Source organism: Corythoichthys intestinalis, chromosome 21 (assembly GCF_030265065.1).
Source record: "Corythoichthys intestinalis isolate RoL2023-P3 chromosome 21, ASM3026506v1, whole genome shotgun sequence".
Lineage (NCBI taxonomy): Eukaryota > Metazoa > Chordata > Actinopteri > Syngnathiformes > Syngnathidae > Corythoichthys > Corythoichthys intestinalis.
Genome location: NC_080415.1, coordinates 17,752,346 through 17,768,736, shown reverse-complemented (window position 1 = coordinate 17,768,736; position 16,391 = coordinate 17,752,346). Strand labels below are relative to the sequence as shown.

General features: G+C 38.8%; 1 protein-coding gene across 3 annotated transcripts; it reads right to left on the bottom strand.

Moving 5' to 3' along the window:
• Window positions 1-1,888: 1,888 nt before the first annotated feature.
• On the bottom strand, window positions 1,889-16,310 carry tut1 (terminal uridylyl transferase 1, U6 snRNA-specific). Of its 3 annotated transcripts, XR_009061721.1 has the most exons (11): window positions 16,027-16,310; window positions 15,268-15,458; window positions 14,539-14,745; window positions 14,328-14,442; window positions 13,578-13,702; window positions 13,278-13,504; window positions 13,079-13,188; window positions 10,004-10,171; window positions 9,658-9,750; window positions 2,241-5,436; window positions 2,081-2,171 (listed from the first exon to the last, which is right to left on the bottom strand). XR_009061721.1 is itself a non-coding variant. In XM_057825539.1 (10 exons), exons 1-10 carry the CDS (start codon window positions 16,100-16,102, stop codon window positions 4,322-4,324), a joined length of 2,427 nt encoding a protein of 808 aa, XP_057681522.1. In that variant the 5' UTR covers window positions 16,103-16,310; the 3' UTR covers window positions 1,889-4,321. The 3 variants fall into 3 exon arrangements, 2 of the variants coding, with proteins under 2 accessions (XP_057681522.1, XP_057681523.1); XM_057825539.1 differs by having other exon boundaries at window positions 1,889-5,436; XM_057825540.1 differs by having other exon boundaries at window positions 1,889-5,436; window positions 10,004-10,126; window positions 16,027-16,304.
• Between the last annotated feature and the right edge of the window lie 81 nt (window positions 16,311-16,391).

Here is a 16,391-nt window from a genome sequence, read left to right as displayed (position 1 = left end):
TATATGCAAGTCATAAATGTGATTTAAGTCATGATTCCCCCCATATTAGGGCCTTGGACATCCATGTCAGTTGGGGTCAATGTGAGACATACTGGGGAACTGATGATACTGCATGACCGTATAAATAGTCTAAATGGATCTTATCTGTCAGTGCATAGCAGCCTCTGGGAAAAGCTTGTCATATTTCCCTGGGCCTGCATGTTATGAACACTGGCTATTTACTGGCATAAACACAGGGATTGTACACGTCAGTTGTTTTTCTAAATACTAGCGTCTCACGCGTTTCTCCAGTCCCAAGAGGAGCATGTATACTCAAGCCCGCTCCTTGCAAAGAGCCATTTGTCTTTGCTGGAAAGCAGAGCGGGCCAATTACAGGGCCGACCCCGACGTATTGATGCATTTATGAGCAGGCCGGCAGCTTCAGGTAACTCTGATGGATGACGCAAGTGACCAGCCTTACAAGGCTTCAAGGAAAAAAAAAAAAAAGGTTGATGATTTGATTTTGGGGGTGGTTCTCAATTTCGCTACAGTCAAGGCACTATTTATGATTCAAAAATATTTTGAAGGGAAGAACTGATATGGACTTTCTAGATAGCTCTTTCATCAGCCTGTTATTACTGCCGGAATTTTCAGACTATAAAACTCTACTTTTTTACTCATTTTGAATCCTGTGGCTTATAGTCCAATGCGGCTTATTTTTTGATTTATCTGGGTTAATGCGCAACACATTATCTCACAGCGGCGTCGTAACACTGCCATAAGACCGTCATAATTATAATGCGACACTAAGATGGGCAGAAATGAATGCTTATGACAGATATCATTAAGTGTCGTCCAGCAAATTATGTCACTAACTCCATTTATGTCCAGCTCGGATCTTTTACATTCAATAAAAAGTGAGATAGTTTGCAGGATGACACAAAATGACATCTGTCATAAGCATTCATTAATGCTCATGGCAGTGTTGTGTCATATTTATGATGGACTTATGACAATCTTACGGCACCACAGTCAAATATGGTGCAACTAAATACCATAACTAGCAATTAATGAAACAACTGGAACAGTAACTGAAATAATTAGTGCAGAAAATTAATTTTGATTGTTATTTACATCTGTGGCGCTGCAATGCATGCTAGGAGGCAAGTTGGACGACAACATTGTGGACAGCAGGTGGCAGAAGAGGTTGATTGTCTCCCCCAAAGGAGCAGTGATGGCCAAATTAAGCTTTTTAAAGCAATGAGGCTCTGCAGCCAATTGATTCAAAGCATCATGGTGGTTCATTTGATCTTATGATGGCGCTGTCAAATAAAGTGTTATCGTTTAATATCTTTTGGTGTAACTATCCCATAATACCGTGAGGACAGCTGCGGCTTATAGTCCAGTGCGGCTTATCTATGAACAAATGCAATTTTCGTGTCAACTTTGGTGGTTGGCGGCTTACAGCCAGGTGTACCTTATAGTCTGAAAATTGCGGTACTTTTGAATTCTTCAGGATATAGTATCACAGTGAACCTACTTGTTTGCTAGTCGCAATTCATGAATTCACACCATTTATTTTTACTCTTTTTGTATTGCCCCAAGATTGCAGCAAACCTATGATTAATGAGAAAGATGTATTTATATATACAGCACGTTTCGGACTATAAACCACTGCTATTTCGACTCAGTTTGAACCCTGCGACTTATAGTCCAGCGTGACCAATTTTAGTATTTTTACAAGCTCATGCTGGATGTCTTTTTGTGTTAATATCCTTTAACATGGAAACCTGTGGTTTACAGACTGTGTGTGAACAAATACAAATTTGTCAAATTTGGTGGTTGCGGCTTATAGGCGCGTGTGCGTTATAGTCCAAAAATATATATGTGAACATTTTTGGTACACATCAAGATCCAAAGTACTTTTAAAAACAACTGCTGTTTTTAACACAAAAAAATTTGGTGGAATAGTAACATGCATACCGTGTATCTAGTAGAGCAAAATTTTTCCAGCCTAACAATGAAGATACAAGGAAAAAAAGCATTTTCACATGAAAGCATTGATAGCATGTTATACAAATTGAGGAAAAGCTGATGTTACCTGCTAACAATCCTGGATGTCTGACTTAAGTGATCATCATTTTCAAGCAGAAAGTCTTCTTCTTTTGCAGATATAGCTAGCTTAATCAATTCTAGGAGGAAATTACAATTACCTGTGTGATACAGTTGTGAGCTTTGTTATCATTTCTCAATAAACCCACCTTTGATCACTTATCGTCTTTAAGTTTAAATCAACCAATTGATTCATTGTAGTTGTTAACAAACTCGAGTATTTCTGTAAGGCTCAACATTGGTGCTCAAATCTGCTTCCTTGTTTTGGCCCACCTCAAGCAAACACTCATAGTTTGGTATCAATCACTTTGACTCTCTGGCTTAGAGGCGTGGGTGTGTAAGACTGGTCGTATATCAATAGTGCCTTAAAAGAAACAAAAAGAAAGTTAATATCAGAGTAGCTGGAAGCATCAGAAAGCAAATGGTTTCGAGTGACAATTGGCTCAGAGATAAAAAATATATACTGAAAATTTAGTTCACGAAGATGATTTGTGAATATTTTATCCGAGTTCCACATTTTACCCAACCTTTACTAAGCCAAGACATATGCATATTTTAAATCTCACAGAACAATCTCATTTCACAAAATGTATAATGGTGTCTCCATTAAGTCACCTATTATTTACTTGAAGTGAGATCTGGCTAATTAGTTCAACACATAAAGTAGTTATACTACTGTTTAAACAGAAACAAGTGGAAAAGTTAATTGTACTTTCTGCAATTTGATGAAAGAACATTTAATTGTTCTGCTTATCTCTATGCAGTATGTCCCTTGCATAGCGGACAAGCGGCAAAGGCAACATTTTTGAAGCGAAGACTTCGAAGCATACTCATTTGTCAAATCTTTGATCACAACTCAAAACAAAAAGCATCAAATAGGGACGGCACTCGCAACGGATGCCACTCACTGTCAACTCACGGAAGTATGAAGGGAAGACCTGTTTTGTATTTTTGCAAGAGTTAAATGTAGCCTTAGCTGATAAGTAACTGAGTAATAACAGCATGTGCCAGTACATGCACACTTCTACACACTAAAACCATTTTAAGTCATCTATTATTAATGGTAATGTTGTAATACGAGTTTGGAAAAAGTAAACTGCATTTGGAATCATAGTTTGTGGTTTTTCATAGTTTTAGATTTCATTCTTGTACAGTATTAGATTTCCACATAAATATAACAAGCAAGAAGCCCAACTTCGCCGTGCATATATGTATTTACTTAGAAGTGAGATGTATGATGTTAATCAGCATGGTAGAGCACCAGGCATCCCTCTCCTTCAGCAATAAAAGCATCTGCCTGACTGGATAATTACTCTCATTATTCTGTTTCGAATGTGCCTAGGCTCATTGGCTAAAACAATGAGAGCATGGGTAGCACCTCGGTAAACAATAAAAAAGGTACCACTGATCTACTAATACTAGTAACAATAAAACTGAATAAATTGACTTTTCTTCATGAATATACAAAGGTTTATTTTATTTTTTTCATGGCTATGTCCCAATTTCTTTCTCTTCAGAGCATCTTGGTTTTTGAGGATCATATTCATCAAACATAAAAAAAAAAAAAAAAAAAAAAAAAAAAAAGCCACCTCTTAAACAACATTTTTGGACTTCCAAGGAAATGTTATTCTGCTTAAACAAATGTTCATTATCAATTAATTTACAAAACATGTTCCACCGCTTAATGTGACCTATAAGTTAACTTACCACATAATGTGAACTTCTCCAATCACATTCAAACTCATGGTAAATACTTTAGGAGTCAATACACACCGGCATTTATCTAAAGCAACTGATCCGACCTAAATACATAGCTGATGTTTCAGTAGGCTTTACATTAAATTACAACATGTTTAAAAATATAATTCATCAACAAGTTATGAAAGTATAGCACAATAGTAACACCAGCAATAAATGGACGAGTTTCCAAAACTGAAGAAAAGACAATAAGAAAACGAGTCTACTTGAAAATCTAAACTTCATTTGGGGTTAATCAGAACACCTTAAAATAAAATGATAACAACACTTTGGAATGTTGTTTTTCTTTGTATCAAAAATACTTGAAAAAAGGGTGTGTAGACTTTGTATATTCAATTTAAGGATGGTGGCTAATAAATCTAAACACACATACAGTAGAGTAGCTCCTCTATGACCCACACTGAAGGTCATTCATGCTGCACTTAAAGCCATTTTGATTCAACACAAAAAAAATTTCTAGTGATGAGTCATCTTAGCTACCCCCTGCTTCTTTCTCCAGCAACGACTCTACCATCTTGGGCAGGAAAGCGTCCAGGAAATGAACAAAGTCCTGAAGAACTCCAGCCCGGTCGCTGCACGGCTCCAACTTCAACACTGTTCTTGTGTTCTCTGTCCCACCCACCACATGAGGCTGAACCTTGAACTCAAGCGGTTCCTTCAGCTCCTCTTCTTTCTCAATGATGCGATCTGTGACTCTGGTCTCCAGATCCATGCAGCTTCCCTCGGGTTGAAGGTCGGCGTCTTTGATGATCTCACGCCTCACTTTCCTCCTGCCGGCCCACACAGAGTGTTTCTGCACCCATAGCCAGTAAGGGAGCTCCCGCTTGCCCCTTTTGGACATCCTTGCCTTTTTTCCTTGGGGGGAGAGTGATGTCTCGTCACTGGCAGAGAGTCGCCGTTTGGCGCCCACCTGAGCAGCATTGGTAGGCGAGTTCAGGCTGTCATTAGCTGAAGTATTAAGTGAGCCTGAACTGGTCTCCATTTCCACAGATACGTCGGCGGCTAAATCCTCTGAAACGCCGAAACCCGCAGACAAAGTGAGCTCACATCTGAGGACACTTTGAAATACCTTCTGCACACAAGTGCACACCTTTTCAAACCACAATGACCTGAAATCATCTCCCGCCACATGCAGCTGATTGCGGAGGGCTTCCGGGAGCGCGAACGATTTGAAAGGGATGCTTATGTTCAGCTCGTCTGGTGTCGTTTGTTCAACTCCCCCATCAGGGGTAAATAGGCGCACTAGCCCCCACATCTTCCCCTTTGTAGACTTGCGCAGGTACTGGAGGCTGCGGCAGTACTTTTCGGCATCCTGACATGCCTTCTGGAAGCATTTCTGAGAACGCTCGTTCAGGTTTCCCGCTACATTATGTGAAAGCTCAAAGGGGTCCAAAATATTGAGGGGTCCCAGTTTTGGTCCACTCTGCTGTGGTTTGGTGTTCTTTTCCTGGTCTTTATCTTTGTTGTAATTATCTTTGTTACACAGGAAGTCTGTGATTGGGAGTACACGCCCCGCCCTCAGAGATATGACACTACTTGCAAAATCAAACTTGGCATAGAAGGAGAAGAAACCAGCCAAAAGAGTGCCTGGATAGAGACAACACAGATGAATTCAGGACATTATTTAGGCCAGTGTTTCGTAACATTCTGGAGCTAAAGTACAAATATGCAAATATATTTTGACACCGGAAAAATCTCAGTTTGTCACCCAGTTAATAGCCGGAACTCTACAATCTCATTGGCTGACTCTCTCCTCACTCACTAGACCGGTTTTTAATAGCCTCACACGTTCACAAACCCTGATTGCGATGCCATGTGGACATACAGTGGTACTTCTACATACGAAGTTAATTTGTTCCAGGACCTTGTTTGTGAGTCAAAATGATTGTATGTGGAGCAGAATTTTCCCATAAGAATACATTATAATTCCATTAATTCGTTCCACAGCCCGAAAACCTATACTAAATCCTTAAAAAAATACTCATGGTACTATCGCAAATAGCAATTACACAGAGCGAAAGAAATAAATTATGAATAAAAATGGGAATAATAATATAATAGTGGTAATGATAATAACAATACCTGTAATAATGTAATGAATCGGGTTCTATTGTGGCATCACGATTTGCCCGGACAACTTTTAATGCAGGACAACGTGCTGATGTCACATGCGTAGCGGAAGAAGCAATTAAAAAAAAAAAAAAAAAAAAAAACTTACTGCAGCCGACAGCCACTACAAACTACGCCGACGTTGCGAAAAACTAGCCCGCATGATTCTACGGTGGTAGCAGGTAGGGTCTCATGCATCTCATAGATATCACATGTATATTGAACTGGATGCGAAATGACAGAGTCAGCGGCGTTAGTAAACAGCCGCCATCTTAAAGCAGTAGACTTCTCAACGCTAATCGCTCACGTAACGTTAGCCCTGCGGAGGGCTAGGTTTATATTAATTATACTGTCGATGCGAGGCTAATGTGTCTTACATACAGGCTTTATTTAATCTGTGAAAACATAGCGCTGTAGAGTGATGAGGGTGTAAAAAAAAAAAAACCTAATAATGCTAACTGTCAGTTCTAGCTCAAGAGTCATTGCTGGATAAAACACTGGTCCCTAATGTGCTCCAATACAGCAGGTATCATACAGTAACGTTGACAAAGAGTCACCCGCTTCATTAGGTTCCAATTACTTATTTTTTGGGAACTTGTGGAACAACCAACACACGAGTGCTGTCTGCCGAAGCGACGCACACCCACCTGCCAGAACGACAACAACAACAGGAAGGCACGTCTCTCGCTCTCCCGCACCTGCCTCACCGCCGCACGTCACGCGGTGCATTCAGGAATGCATGCAAATATCCCCGCCACATTATAACCTGATATTTTAAAATACATGTATTTTGAACACTGCAAAAACTCAAAATCCTATCAGGACTTACAGTTTAGACCAGACATGTCCAAAGTGCGGCCCGGGGGCCAAATGCGGCCCGTGGTCAAATTTCATCCGGCCCCCAGCTTGTGTCATAAAATCAATAATGTCTGGCCCGCACACAGACCTAATAAATTGGTCAGCAGTACTGCTATCAGCATATGAAGTAGCTTACACACTAAATGCTGCTCCTCATTTACCCACTAAAAGGCAGCAGCACTCTAAGCAACATTACTCCGTGTGACCCATTACTTCCATTTTCTAAAATGGCGACAATCAACAAAAAAAAAAAAAGTTGACTGTGACGGCCGACACTTCAAGGATAGGTAGAAATTGGACATTTCTTCACTAAAATATGCAAAAACTGTGTCTGCCTCATTTGCAAAGAGACAGTCGCTGTTTTTGAAGAGTTCAATGTGAGGCGATATTACTAAACGAGACAAGCTGACATGTACGACAAGATTAAAGGCAAGATAAGTAGCGAGAAATTGAAGCAACCTAAAGCTAGTTTAATTTTACAGCAGCAGTATTTCGCAAGAGCCCAAGAGATGAAAGAGAACACCACAAGGCTAGTTGCAAGATTTTGAGGAAATTATTAATAAAATAAATAAATAAATAAAGCAAATGTGGCTTGCTAAAATTTGCATAAATATATTGTTCTACGTAAAGGATGTCAGCCAAGGTCGGCCCCCCACATTTTTACCACACCGATTTTGGCCCCCTTTGCAAAAAGTTTGGACACCCCTGGTTTAGACTAACTTAAAACTTAACTAGAACTTAAAAATAGCTTGACGCTAATGGAAATTTAATTGAAATACGTGGGAAAAACACCTAACTTTTGAGGGATGTGTGTTAACAAGCGTAATGACATTTTTAGCTAAGATATATATTTTATAAGATCTAAATGTTTTTTGAGTAAAAGCAGTGAGTTAGTCTTTTTTTTTTTTTTAATTTTAGTCACATCTGAGATGCAATTGTTGGCTGTTTTCAACAATGCACATAGAAAATAAAGACATTGATTGACTGAAAATGGTTCAATATTAGATGAAATGTCTTGTTTTCTCATGTATATTTATAATTGCTCTTTACCTAAAAAAAATATATGTTTTATCCGATTTCTCGATTAATCGATAATTTTCAGTCGATTACTAAAATATTCCATAGCTGCAGCCCGAGAATACATGATTAGAAACCTGACGATTTCTTTGGCGATATTACCACAATAATAATTGTCACCTTTACTTATAAAGACGGGCGAACGGAAGTCGGAGGAGGACCGTCGAAAGTATACATTCTACGGCTGTATTGTCGGGCCAGTTCATGGATGCACACACCACGCTCACATTTTTTTTAAAAAATCATTTTCATCTTCATTTCAATGGTAAGAATCACTTTTTCCTTTTTTTCCCACCACCTGCACGTACATTGTTGGAACCCATGTTGAGTTCTCTCACAAGAAAATCTGCCGCGTGTCTTGCAGGAAAACAGAAACTGCGGCGCTGTCATAAATCGTCATATTTAGAGCATGTCGTCAGATTTAGAAAAAAATTGCGAGTCAAATTTTACGTCGGATATCGAAAAAATCGTGTGTCGAAGCGATCGTACTATGTCGAGGTACCACACTGTATATATTACTTAAGACTCAAATGGAAAAATTGGTCATGGTATGTTATTACACACTAAAAAACTTTTCAAAAGGGTCTACTCTGCCTATGTCTGTCTATTGTGAGGAGTATCCACAAGTTATGAATTCATGTTCTACATTCTGACCCCGGTAACACACCAGGCACGTCTATGGCGCGTCAACACACCGATGACACTGGGCGTCAATTTCCATAGGACGCGTTTTACGAGCAGCGCGTCTGTGGAGCGGCTCGATCGGTTCAACACGAGGATTGGAAGATCGCGCAAGAGTAGCGGGTATTTAGGGATAATAATACAACAACCATTTTCCTTTCAGACCCCACGTATTGGTCAGCTTTCTCTCTGAAAGAAAGACGAAAAAAGAAGTCCTGTGCTAAAGCGAAAAGCAATCACAAAGAAAAAGATTTTAACATGTCTTTTACAAATGAAATGCCTCAATGAATCATTTTTTTTTTCTTATGAACATTTTTCTAAAGCTTTATTGATGGTTTTCTCAAGTTAAAGCACCACGCAGAAATTGATAAATTTAATTGTGTAAGCAGAATTTGTGTATTATTATGATTTAATTACAGGTGTTTTAGCTCATTTCAATTTATTTTATTTATATGGGCTATTATTCATTTTATTATGTATTTATGTTTTACAAATGTGATGTAGTATTCATTTATATTCTATATTTTATGTTGTATAATTTTAGTTCCTATTTGAATATTAGTTCCTACTTGTTTTGTTGTGGTAGGAGGGTTTTGTATTGAACACCGGGGTACTGATGCGCCGAGATTAAAAAGCAGAGTTGATACTGTCCTGACGTGTTGGTTATTGGTTATAGCAGGGAAGACAGCAGTAAATCAACAGCAAGTAAACTGTGACCCGATCTACCCACAGGCTCAAGAGAGCTGATGGACTCGAAAAGTAAGGGTTACGATTGCATATTATTTTGAAAATCGACTGGATCCACCATATTTTTACTTGAGTAACTTCCGGTCTGCCCGATCCTACCGTATTGATGCAGGAGGGCCGCGTCTCGCATCAAATAATGAACTCTGCCGTTCTTTTCGCGTGCGACGCGTTGAGCGGCTTCTGGGACATGTCCAACATGCGGCCGCACTGCGACTGGTGTGCATTTGCTGATTGACTTTAGCGGCCGCGTTTCATTGAATTATTGCGGTGGCATCGTTGACGCGCCGTTGACGTTTCTGGTGTGTTACCGGGGTAGGAGAACGTTTTGTGACTTACAGAGGTCTTGAGTGTTTCCACTAGGGGGCACTGCAATGGGCTGACTGGGGAAGGTGCAATTCCATCCTTCAATCAGACACTCCTCTTCTTCACCTGAAAGGTCAAGTAAAGCATCAATACAGCGGCATGTACAGTATTGGGCAGCCAGACACTGGTTATCTTGACCAACTAATACTCAAGTATTTACATTCATATTAATTGAAAAAATTGCACTAGCATTTTGTTATTTACCGAACATACTGAAATGCAAATACTGTGTTCAATCCATCTTGCATTTAGGTTTGGAGTATTAACCAAGGGGAGCTCAGTATTTTGCCGTACAGTGTAGGAGCGATGCTGTACTTACAGGCCATGTCTTTAAGGCGGTCCACAGTAGGGATGACAGGAGGCTCACAATTTTGCAAGAAGAAGATGACAAGCAGTGTCAGAGCATAGTTGTTGAGCAATGGACCAGGACCACTGGGGTTACCTTTGAGTTTCAACACAAATAAAACTTCGCTTTGTATTTGGCAAGCTGAAATAGGGGGAAACAGTACTGTTACAATCCAAGCTGTGAATGGTTTTTTTTTTTTTTTTTTTTTTTTGAATGGGGAAAAAGAAATATCTTACCATTATGTTAGAGGGGATCAAATAACAAGTACTACCAGAAAGTTCTTCGGTTAGAACAGTTAATTCTCAGTTGGACTTTTAGTTTAGTCTAAGAATATTAGTATGTGCTTCTAAGTTCCATGAGGAGACTATTGTAATTGTTATTAATGCTATAAACCTGAGGGCCACGATTGATTTCCTAATTAGACTTGGTAACTGAGGTTAAAGTACGGGTTAAAACAGCACTGTAGCTTGTTTTAATGAAGGGAAAAAAGTGTTTTCTATTCATAAATAATTCAGTCAAATATAAGAAATATTTCAATAAAACTATGTACAATTATATATTGTATTTAAGCAAAACAAATCCTTCATAATAATTTCTTTGTCTACATGAAAAGATGGGAAAAACATTTTAACTTAGCAATTTCAGGGGTTAAAAACTAAATTTATGCAACATATTACTCTGCCGATGTAAATGTTAGGTTGGTCATAATTTACCCCCACCTATACCTAACAGTTCTGGAATGAAAGGTGAAAGTATTTAAACAGAACAGTAACTAAAAAGTGAGGGTATACTGACATCTGCAGATCAAACTATAAAATTACAGGCAAAGAAACAATACAAATGCTATAGAGCCTACCCACGTACCACGTGCTCGCTGTATGGTTCCGCCCACTTGTCCGTCATTTTGACTCTGTATTAGCATTGTTTTCAATTGATGGCGGAATTTAAAATGCATTTCATGGAAGACCCGGTGCTTTCTGATGCCGCAAACTCACTGGATCTGTTGCATAAAAGGCGTTATGAGGAAAAGCTTCGTTCTATACAGTCGCCAGATCCATAATTGATGCCCAAATCGATGTTTTTCGACCCACTGTCTTCGCCCTGTCTGCCTGACATCTGCTATGCTGATATTTACAATTATCTTGTCCACACAAAATCAGCCTATTCCCACGAAAATTTGAAAAACTTCAAGAGCTTGGAGGCTTATAAATACTTCGTTGCTGGTTGGGTGAAACAGGTCCTCGTTCGGCAGGAATCTATCTTGTGCTTGGAAAGGTGAGTTACGAAATTTTCAATTCAAAATCTTTTGTTATTGCCAACATCCACTGTCAAGTCTAATGTATTTCATGTCGTTTGTCAATGGAGTTAAGGCTTTTAATGTTTATATGGTTTAGCGATAGCACTCTCACTACATACATACGTGTATGTTGTCGGCGATTAGCCTAGCAATGATCTTAATTGTGGTTATTTGTCAGCCCCGTACACGAGGCCAGTTTTTTTCACTTGGTACCAGCTAAATATTATTCAAAAAATAACGATGGTGGAAGAAAGGGCAGTCACAAACATCTTGAATTTGAAACTATGTCGTACTACGTCGTATGTTGTCGGCGATTAGCCTCGCAATGATCTTAATTGTGGTTATTTGTCAGCCCCGTAGACGAGGCCAGTTTCTTTCACTTGGTACCAGCTAAATATTATTCAAAAAATAACGATGGTGGAAGAAAGGGAAGTCACAAACATCTTGAATTTGAAACTATGTCGTACTACGTCGTATGTTGTCGGCGATTAGCCTAGCAATGATCTTAATTGTGGTTGTCAGGCCAAAACCCTCTAAATATATATTAAATGCATCTTACCGGATATAAAATGACTACTACATAGTCTGTGGTGATTTTTTGGTGTCCAGTTTTCACGTCGAATTGCAGCCGTCCATTTCGCTCTCCTCTTTGGATCCCTCGGAATACGGTAAAACTTCAAGTCTCTCCTTCCATCTTCTCTGTTAGTGCAACCAACAGCCACACACGCCTTCACCATTTTGATTATTAATGTTAAGGAGCAGAAAAACACGCCGTAAATAGGAGAAATGTACGTAGCCGTAACAGGTTAACACTATGTTTTGACGGACAAGTGGGCGGAACCATACAGCGAGCACGTGGTACGTGGGTAGGCTCTATATGTATGCACACCAGTGTTGATAATAACAGTGTTAGAGTATAACGGCGTTACTAACGGCGTTATTTTTTTCAGTAGTGAGTAATCTACTTAATCACTTTTCTTATCAACGCCGGTACTGTTACAGAGGATCTAAAGGCGTGCGTGACTATGCGTTATTACGTCTGTTGAATGACATGAGAAAAGTCTGAGAGACACGGACTCACGGAGACGAGGGCTCTTTCGGAGGGAAGGGAGTTGTGACGCCGTTGCAAACGTGATGCTAGGTGGCTCCAATAATACCTGACTGTAGCCGATAGCCTACTAACTACACCTACATGATGCTACTTTAGATATCACATGTATAAAGAACTAGATGCGAAATGAGAGACACGGCGGAGTCAAGCACATGTATAAAGAACTACATGCGAAATGATAGACTCGCCGGCGTTTGTAAACAGCTGCCATCTTAAAGCAGTAGACTTGTCTGGAAGGCTCTGTTGTAATTAACTAACTTTACTTAACCTAATTAACTTTTTATCTAAAATACTCCTAAATCGGCAAAATCTTGACTTGAATCTATCTTTAAATGATAAAACTGTTTTAAAACACTCACATGTCAAAAGTAGACAGAAAGGAACTAATGCAATAACAGGCAATTTTTAACAACATTAAATGACTTCCAAACATAGCAACGGTTACTATGGGGGGTGGGTGGGGGGGCAAAATATGAGAGGTAACACCAGTTACTTTGCCACGTAACTAATTACTCTTACATTCAGGTAATTGAGTTACTAACGCAATTACTTTTGGGGAGATTTCTAACTGTAATTAATAACTTTTTTAAAGTAAGCACTGATGCACACACACACCAAAAATAAAAAAATTGATTTTTACCAGCCAGTTGCTTCTGTTTGGCCCAGTAACGAATGGTGAACACCAGAGGCCTCAGTCTGTGGTCTATTCCTGAACACAGCTGGAGGAAGCGTGTATTCCTTACAGCAAGTCTAGGAATGTAAAACAGTTTAAAAAAAATAAACATTACAATGAAAAAAAAAAAAACCTGAAAAATCATTCAGATAATTCTAACACTAACTTGTTGTTGACCGTTATGTCCCCTTGCAAATTGAGCTCACGGTGATGGAATTTCACCACTGGGAGCCGAGCACTGCTCACCATGTGGACTTTGTGGACGCTAGGAACGCACCGCCGCAGGATGGTGGCCACTAGTTCCAGAATCTCTACAGGGGAGGCCGTGCTGAGGTCAATGTCAGACAGGATGGAGTCCTCAGAGCGGCCATCATCAGACATGCACTCAGCTGCCTGAGCCAAGAAGAAGTCAGTCAATCAAACAGTAAAACGTGCAGCCATTTCATGTATATGATGAATATTGCACCTCTGATGTATACTTGGCACGGGCCTGGAAGACTTTAGTGTTCTCCAAGTCCAGAAACAAATCCAGGTCGCAGGAATGAATACCAAACGTGTTGACAGATGAACCAAACTGCAGAATTTGACTGTCTGTAAACCATATGAAATGTGTGAGATTGCATGACAATTAGTTGCACACAGAGACTGAATTTTCCTGAAATGTTTTCAATCAAAGTGGTGCTTAGTCCAAGTATTGTGCATTTGATCCATTTTCAGTAAGAAAATGTTTTTTTTTTTTTTTTAAATTTAGTCAAATTTCACATATACTGTGAATACTCTCTATTCACAGTGGATAAAGACTACGTTCTGGAGCAAATACAACATATCAATGAAAATTAACACCCCCAAAATGAAAGTAAAGTTAATAAGTCAAATTGGAAAACGATGGTAAGTTCACTTCAGAATTAATATAATAATTAAGGTATATACACATTTACTTTTCCAATTTCACATTCATGAGCTAAGTCTAAAATTGAATCAAAAACAAAAATGATCAACGTACCTAACTCTTTAAGAACCAAAAGGATGGCAGACGTCTGCTATCTTTTGTCGCAAATTGGTAACTATTAAAGGCACCATATTTGCAGCTCTGTTTTTTTTTTTTTTTTTAAAGTCAGCAATGTTGCAGTTATGTGACTTTTGAGCTTAAAATGTTAGCTCTTTCTTTTCAAAGTTAACTTGAAATTGGACAGTAGACAGTACAGACTGCACACACCTGGAAAAAACTCCACAAAGATCTCCTGCAAGAGTTGCACCAGCAAGTTCCGGGCCTTCTTCTCGGCATCTCCAAGCTGGAACCTGCTCTCAATGTACTGCATTTGAGCATTAACCTGAAGAACAACACGTGATAAGACCTCGTAATTTAAAAACTATAAATAAATTTGACTTGACTCATAGATCAGCTACAGGGACATACAATTACTTACAGAAGGCAGCTGACACAGTTGGGGTTTTAGGCGGTCCAGAACTTGTTGCAGGTTCTGCAAGTCACACTTCTTTTTGGGGATGTACGCAAATTCCTTCTTCTCTCTGGGTTTGACACGTAGATTTAAACCTTTCATACGATGCTCTATGCAAGACAAAGCTGCCTGAATACTGTCTGTCTCACTGAACTGCACAATGGCAAATACACCCTGGAAATGCAGAGGGTCACAGTAAGACAAGATCTCAGAATACTGCAAAAAACATTAAATGATAACTTACCCAGATAGCAGACCGGCATTGAATAAACATTGATTTTCCATCACAATCATTAGTGTGGTTGACATCAAAATTTTCCACGTCAAGTGATATTGAAACGTTGTTCTATGTTATGTCAGGCGATGGCTGGGTTAACATTGCTTTATAGATGATGAACTAATGTTGACAAATGGTTGATTTATGATTGACCGAGAAATATGATTGAAAAGTCATTGAATTATGGATGAGCGGGTGTTTTGGTAGAAAACATAACATCGATTCAGCGTTGTTCCAATATTATTAATAATCTAAATGACGTTTAGATTTTGTAAGGATTTCAAAGTTGAAACGACATTAATTGAGGGTGGAAAAGTGAGGTTGATTCAACGATATAAGATTGACAGCGGAGTGTTGATCCAACATCTTTTTAACGTCGGTTTGCCATCTGGGTAGTTCATTAGATATAGCAATATTACCCTATCTTTATCCAAGATAATGTCAGAAACAGTCCCAAATTTCTGGAAGTATTCAACCAGATCAGCCTGCGAGATGTCAGGCTTGATGCCGCTGACAAACACGCTGTGCTGCTCCTGAGTCTTCCTGGTGGTTCGAACATTGCTTAATGTTTGGTGTTTGCGCCCTTTGACGTGCTGATCCACACTTGACTCTAAAGCAAAAAAAAAACAAAAAAAAAACCCACAAATCTTTAACATTTATTCATTCACCTCTCCCAGTCAAAATGGATTGGACGTCTAAGCACAGTCAATGGCACTGAAACATGAGCATTCACAGCCAGTCTTACTAGTTTTAATTAAGTGGACCTTTAAAGTTACTTTGAAAATAATAACTATAGAGTTTAATCAGTAGGTATTTTAATTTAAAAAAAAAAAAAAATCTTTTTAGTATTTATTAACATTTTATACATGTATAAGTTTAGTCATAATTACAAAAACGTACAATAAATTTATATTCATACATAAAATTGCCATTCTTAATAGTATTATGTACATATTTTTAAATATATTTTGTCACTGCTGATTAGGGTCCTAGGAAGATTAGAGAAATTGTTGAGAATAATTACATCAAAATGTAATTGCCATTGCTAACAAAATCTGGGTAAGATTCTAAAAGTTCTTATACATGAAAACAAGTGTAATGTTACTGTAATACAATCACTTATCTGAGAAATATATTTGCGGTAGACAACTGAGCAGTTAACAAAGTGTGTTGCTTACGATTTGGTACGTTGACCTTACACAGGACGCAGTGAAAACCTCTCGGTGTCGTTTTGATGTCACTTTCTGATTCCATGATGGTAAGAAAATGAATTTGAAAAATCAAAAATAAAGTCAACACGCGCACAACATACAAGCTTCCATGTGCCTCTCGAATCTCCCTCCAACGTCAAACCAACGCTCTTCCTGGTGTAACACAAAATGTGTTCCCGATTGTTCCAGTTGAGCTTCAAAGGTTCCGCGTCTAAAATTAGTAAAACAAATGGTTTCCCCAAAACATTTTCATATATTAAAAATGCTTTATGTAGTTTTGGTTAAAGGAAAATCTTAATCCAGAAATACTGAAAAATACAACAACAACGATT